This window comes from Myotis daubentonii, chromosome 5 (assembly GCF_963259705.1).
Source record: "Myotis daubentonii chromosome 5, mMyoDau2.1, whole genome shotgun sequence".
NCBI lineage: Eukaryota > Metazoa > Chordata > Mammalia > Chiroptera > Vespertilionidae > Myotis > Myotis daubentonii.
Genome location: NC_081844.1, coordinates 106,479,160 through 106,485,877, shown reverse-complemented (window position 1 = coordinate 106,485,877; position 6,718 = coordinate 106,479,160). Strand labels below are relative to the sequence as shown.

General features: G+C 56.6%; 1 protein-coding gene across 1 annotated transcript; it reads left to right on the top strand.

Annotated features, from left to right (window-relative positions):
• Positions 1 to 941: 941 nt before the first annotated feature.
• Positions 942 to 3,985, top strand: DUSP1 (dual specificity phosphatase 1). Its single transcript, XM_059699196.1, has 4 exons — positions 942 to 1,561; positions 1,797 to 1,942; positions 2,292 to 2,511; positions 2,947 to 3,985. Exons 1-4 carry the CDS (start codon positions 1,192 to 1,194, stop codon positions 3,315 to 3,317), a joined length of 1,107 nt encoding a protein of 368 aa, XP_059555179.1. The 5' UTR covers positions 942 to 1,191; the 3' UTR covers positions 3,318 to 3,985.
• The last annotated feature ends 2,733 nt before the right edge of the window (positions 3,986 to 6,718 follow it).

The window sequence follows — 6,718 nt, the reverse complement described above, 5'->3', positions numbered from 1 at the left end:
AGCTCCGTTTGTTTCAAGCAAACGCGACCAGGAACGTGCCTGGTGGCCCCTGGGGGGCGCTCTCACCTCCCCCAAACCGCCGCACCCCTCAATCCGCAGGAGCGCCTCGCGACCCCTCACTGAGATACGAGCTCCCCGCCCCGCCTTCCTCCGCCCGGTCTTCTGAGGACCACACCGCGAAGGGCATTTTTCCCACCAGGGGTCTGATTGGAAGGCATTTAACTTATTAAATGTACTTTCTTTTTTGTGTGTTTTAAGTCACAGGAAAGTCTGGGGAACAGGAAAACATTTTCCTGAACTCCTCCACCCCAGCTCAACTCTCTTGTTCTTGGTAGGAACACTTCTATGGACAAGTTCCCCCCTCCTCCCCCGCCCCCCGTGACGCTGGGCAAGTACAACGCTTCTCCTTGGGCCTCTACCCCCGGCCGGGGACGAAGAAATGAGAGAAAGGGGCACGGCGTTCACACAGCGCAGGAAGCCCCTTTCCGCTCCGGAACGCCGCTGGGAGGGGAGGGAGAGGAGGGGACCAGGCGGGGGCGCGGGAGGGGGCCAGCGGCACGCCCCCCTCCCCATCCCCTCCCCCTCCCCCATCCCTTCCCCCTCCCAGCCGCTCGCTCCCCTGCCGGCCCCGGGCTGGCAGCACGCCCCCCTCCTCTCCTCGCCGCGGCGCCCGGAGCGGCGCGGGCCAGGTCCCCGGGGACCCGCCGGGAGCGGGCCGGCCGGCCGGCGGGCGGGGGGCGGGGGGCCGGGGCCCGAGCCAGCGCGCAGCCAGCGGATCTCGCTCCGAGGCCGATGACGTCTTCGCCTCTGGCTCCGCCGGCGCCAAGCTGGGCAGGGCGGTGACGTCACCGCCAGGTCACGTGACGCCCATTCAAATAAACAAACCCCCTCCCCCTCCGCGCTCGCTCGGCTCCGCCCAGGGGCCGCGAGTTATAAAGCTCTCCCGCGGCCCCGCTCGCTGCGGACACCCGGGCAGGAGGTACGAGCGGACTAGAGGGGCAGGAACTAGGGGCGGCAGCACCCAGAAACCCGCGCCACAGCCCCGCGCTCAGTCCAAAGGCAGTGTCGGGTGCCGCGCCAAGAGAGTCGCCAGGGTCGGACTTCACCCCGAAAGCCGCCGCCTCCCCGCCCTTGGCTCCCGAGGACAAAGAGCACAGGAAGACCCGCACGCTGGGGGCGCTGGGGCTGGCCATGGTCATGGAGGTGGGCTCGCTGGACGCCGGGGACCTGCGGGCGCTGCTGCGGGAGCGCGCGGCGCAGTGCCTGCTGCTGGACTGCCGCTCCTTCTTCGCCTTCAACGCCGGCCACATCGCCGGCTCGGTCAACGTGCGCTTCAGCACCATCGTGCGGCGCCGCGCCAAGGGCGCCATGGGCCTGGAGCACATCGTGCCCAACGCCGAGCTGCGCGGCCGCCTGCTGGCCGGCGCCTACCACGCCGTGGTGCTGCTGGACGAGCGCAGCGCCGCCCTGGACGCCGCCAAGCGCGACGGCACCCTGGCCCTGGCCGCGGGCGCGCTCAGCCGCGAGGCGCGCGCCGCCGCGCAAGTCTTCTTCCTCAAAGGTACGGCCTCGGGGAGACTCGGGGCCCTGCCGGGGTGGGGGTGGGGGGTGGTTGGAGGAGGACTGGCCCTCCGCTTCCGCCCCAGCTGGAGCAGTTTTCTGGGGGCTTGTCCTTGGCTTTGTTTGGCGCCAGAACAAAGATTCGGGGTAAACTCCCAGCGCTGGTGGGTGGGGGAGTGGTGTGAAGGGCCCTATCCCAGCGGTGCTAATGGGGAAATGTCTCTCTGTGTTCCCAGGAGGATATGAAGCGTTTTCAGCTTCCTGCCCGGAGCTGTGCAGCAAACAGTCGACCCCCATGGGCCTCAGCCTTCCCCTGAGTACTAACGTCCCTGACAGCGCCGACTCGGGGTGCAGTTCCTGCAGCACCCCACTCTACGATCAGGTCAGTAGGGGGCCATGCCAGAGGGGCGAAGGGACAGCTGACAGGCCTGGGAGGGCATTGCTAGTGAGAATATAGAAAGTGACCTGCATTGTTGTTTAGGACGGAGGGGGTATTATTTATCCCGCGGTCAAGTGCTCTGATGAGCTGAGCCTCTAAGACTGGCACCACAGGAATGACCACTGGCCTTGCCCAGGCCAATGGGTTTCGTCCCTACTTATTTATACCCCAACAGCAGTGCTGGGAGAGTTCACCCAGTGTCTGACACTGACAGCAGGGAGGTCCGTGGGTGTGGGCACCAGCATTGACTTTGAGCAAAGATTGACAAGTGTCGGATATTTTTGGATTCCAGGGTGGCCCAGTGGAGATCCTGCCCTTTCTGTACCTGGGCAGTGCCTATCATGCTTCCCGCAAGGACATGCTGGATGCCTTGGGCATCACTGCCTTGATCAACGTCTCCGCCAATTGTCCCAACCATTTCGAGGGTCACTACCAATACAAAAGCATCCCAGTGGAGGACAACCACAAGGCGGACATCAGCTCCTGGTTCAACGAGGCCATTGACTTCATAGGTAAATGGAGCGGATGCCCGAGACTTCTTCCTCCCCCCCGCCCCCAGCTTAGCCACTGAACCCTAACACTGTGGCAGGGACCTGAGTGGCATTCTTCGACACCTTCCTCCAGACAGTACATAGCAGCCTGGTGTGGGTAACGTCCCTGCAGACAGACGGGTTTGATGTCCCACTTTTCAAACGAGCAAGCCTGAGGCTTAGAAAGTTGAGTTGATTTGCCCAACATCCATTTGGTTAGTGGGTGGCCAGTCTAGGTTTAACCCTGTGCTTCGCACAGTGGCTTCATGGCCTCCACCAACAGTGTCTTGGTGATGCACGAGTCGATGTTAAGCATCTCTGCACAGGACACGCATGATGTTTCTTACACACCCGGTGCCTGGGGCCAGGGCCGCGCTCGCGAGCTCTCGGGTAACCAGCCCCCCCTTTGTTTTGCAGACTCCATCAAGAACGCCGGAGGGAGGGTGTTTGTCCACTGCCAGGCGGGCATTTCCCGCTCGGCCACCATCTGCCTCGCGTACCTCATGCGGACTAACCGGGTCAAGCTGGACGAGGCCTTTGAGTTTGTGAAGCAGCGGAGAAGCATCATCTCCCCCAACTTCAGCTTCATGGGCCAGCTGCTGCAGTTTGAGTCCCAGGTCCTGGCCCCCCACTGCTCGGCAGAGGCGGGGAGCCCCGCCATGTCCGTGCTGGACCGGGGCGCCTCCACCACCACCGTCTTCAACTTCCCCGTCTCCATCCCGGTCCACTCCACGAACAGTGCGCTGAGCTACCTTCAGAGCCCCATTACGACCTCTCCCAGCTGCTGAAAGGCCACGGGAGGCGATCTTCACCACCCCCCGGGACTCCAGGCTCCCCCTTGAGAGAAAATGCAGTCACTCCGGGGAGGGGCCCCTGAGGGCTGGTCCTTACTTATTTATTAATTTCCCCCGAGTTCCACTGGGTTCCCAAGCAGCCACAGTGATGGCTGAGCATCAAGGCGTTCGCTGGACTCGGCACATTCGGGACCAACGTCGAGTGGGTACCTCGCGTCCCCCTGACAAAGAGGGGCAGAAGGGAAAGGACTCCGCGTGTGAGCCGATTCTTTTCGCTTGCCCCCGTTTTTCTGTACACACTTCATGCTTGACATACGTACCAGTGTTACCATTCCCGACGACACATGCATATGCGAATATACCTTATTTATTTTTGTGCGGGCGGCCCGCCTTCACAAAGGTCAGTGTCGCCTCCTAGAAGAACCAAATACCTCAGTTTTTGTGTTGAGTACTGTCACGTCCTGTAAATACAGCCTGAGCAGGTTTGTTCTCAGCACTGGCGGAAGGAGGCGCCAGTGTTGCTGTTTTTAGTTGCCAACAGTTGTCTGTTTGCTGATTATTTATGACCTGAAATAATATATTTCTTCTTCTGAGAAGACATTTTGTTACATAAGGATGACTTTTTTTTATACAACAGAATAAATTATGGCATTTCTATTGAACTCTCAGATGCTTGCTTTCTTGGGCAGCCCCTGATCCCTAGTGAAGAAACAGGGGTGCAGCAGCAAGGGCCTCCGGAATGCACGTTAGGATCTGATGCCACACTCCTTGGTGGCCTCAGTCCCACGAGATACAGGAGTTGTCAGGTGGGTAGAGAAGTGGGATCGATCAGGAAAAAGCAGGTGCTGTAGCTGATTTGTGTTAACTTTGGGTTCCAGTGTCCCTCCATAGATCCCCTACCGTGCCACCCAGGGGGCCTGTGTCCCCAGAGCCAGCGCTAAAAAGAGATGGGTTGCCTTCTCATTTACTACCTTCTCCGAGATGATATGCCAGGCCTCCCTTCTCTCAGGCTGTGCTGGTTATGAGGGTGGTAGTTTTCCAAACACTTCACATAAATAAATGTGTCCCTACTACATGCAAGGCAGCGTGTGCTCCCTGCAAACAAAGCAGCCAATCGTTTGCAAAGACTGAGACGCAGCCTCGCCAAGGGGCGGGAGTCGGGACTGGGCCTGCCTCTGTTTTGTTTTCTAAGTCCATGTGCTTTGCAGTTACCTCTCTCACATGCTCTTGTTTTGCCTTTGAAAAGACCTTTATTGTGAAAATAATACCTCAGATGGTTAAAAACCCAAGCACTGTAAGCAAATACAACATAAACAGAGGACCTGAATCCCCTCCCCCTCCCTCTCCCCCATGTCCCCCCTCCCCGCGCGCCCCTTCACCTGACCATCATGAAAGCTTTGGAGCAGCGGTTCTCAACCTGTGGGTCGCGACCATCGGAAAGCACATATAGCATATCAGATACATTACGATTCATAACTAGCAAAATTACAGTTATGAAGTAGCAACGAAAATAACTTTATGGTTGGGGGTCACCACAACATGAGGAACTGTATTAAAGGGCCGCGGCATCAGGAAGGTTGAGAACCACTGCTTTGGAGCCTATCCACCCGGAGCCCCAGCCTGGGTACATAGCATGTTCGGTGGCTGCCTCCAGGTCACTTGCTTCTCTGATTTCATAATTTTGCTGAAGAAGCCAGGCTATTAAATCCAACGTGCTCCAGGGCGACATTCTGGATTTTCACTCTCTCTTGCCAAACAGGCCAAAACAGAGAAGGTGTCATCAACCACTAACCCATGGTCCCGTCTATAATGTTGAATGAAATAGCAGCGAACCCCCTGGCTCACTGACCCCTTAGCTCCTGCCCCCACCACTTGTTTCTGCACCAAGCGTTGTAGGAAACGGGGAAGGAAACATCTGCCTTGACTTGTCCAGTAGCCCCCTGGGCAGCGGTTCGGGTGCAGCCGGCCTGGACCTTTCCCCATCCGTTTACCACCTGCCACCCGATGCCCAGGGCCTGGGAGAGCCCTGTGTTCTCTGAAGTTCTAAGAACTTACTCTGGGCTGGCAGGCTCATTTCCTCGGCTGGGCTTCCGATTTCAAGTGTGTTCACGCCTTTCAAAACAAACCTTATCCAGTGTTGTTATCAAACTCTAGACGTTTACCATTGCCAATCTGTCCCTTCGTGGAAATATACCAGCGGCTCCGAGTCTGTGGCAGATGCCACGGCTGACTTCCCCGTGGGCTCGGGCCATCACTTTCTGCTTGGCAGGCGCTGGTTAGACCCAAATTAATCTCCACTGTGATCCATGCAGTGGAAAAATACAGCGGCTGCCTCAGGGAGCCTCCAGTGAAAGCAGTCCCCTCACTTCTCCCAGCACAGCCACTCACCTCCCACCACCCAGGAGAGCCGGGTGACAGCTCCCTTCCCGGTATATCTGATTCCCGGTCTTCAGGCTTTTCTTAGGGGGAAAATGTACCTCAGTGGGGGGGAAAAAAGATGCTCATATTATTAAAACGTTTGCTTCTCAATGGAAGATTGCAATAGAGACAACTCAATCATTTAAGACTGGTCATGTGATAACAGAGCTGTCGATTTTAGAGCTGGTGCTGTGTGCCCAGCTAACTGCTTTGCACCCCTTTCCATTAAACCTTTCACAGCAGCACCCACTGTACAGAGGAGGAAGCTGAGGCTCAGAGAGGGGGAGGACAGCCCTTGAATTCTAGCTCAAGGTCGTACAGCAAGTACAGGGTATTGCAGAGATTGGAACGTGGGTCTGTGAGAAGACTGGGGACCCATGTCCTAGTTCAGTCCAGAAGCAGCTTAAGGGAGAAGGGAAAGATGAGCTTTGCAGCCAGCCAGACATCGCCCTGGTCTTCACGTGTAACTTGGGGTGGGACCTCTATTTATGCGTTTGGGCCTGTTTTCTCATCTGTAAAATGAAGATGATAAAGCCAGCTCCCTTCTGATGAGGAGGAGGCCTCATGAAGGTAAGTCTGTGGCAAGGAGTGGACCCTGGAGAAACACCTAGATCAGGGGTGGGCAACCTTTTTGTGAGTGCGTGCCAAAACCAGCAAAATCTCTGACTCAGAATTCTTCTGCGTGCCAACCCTAATTTTTTGAGAACATGTTACACCTACTTGATATCTCTTAAGGTGTACGTCTGTGAAGAACCTTGAAGAAATAATAAAATTCATTCGAGCAACAAAAACACAGTATATGATGATGAAAAATACATTTATTTTTTAATGTATACATGTACACTGATAGTCCGACAGAAAACTTTATGACTCCGTTTGATATGATCAGTGGGACTTTTGCTGCTGCATCACCGATGACAGAGATTTTACATCAGGTTTATATTTCGTGACCTTCGGAGATATGCACGAGCTACTCC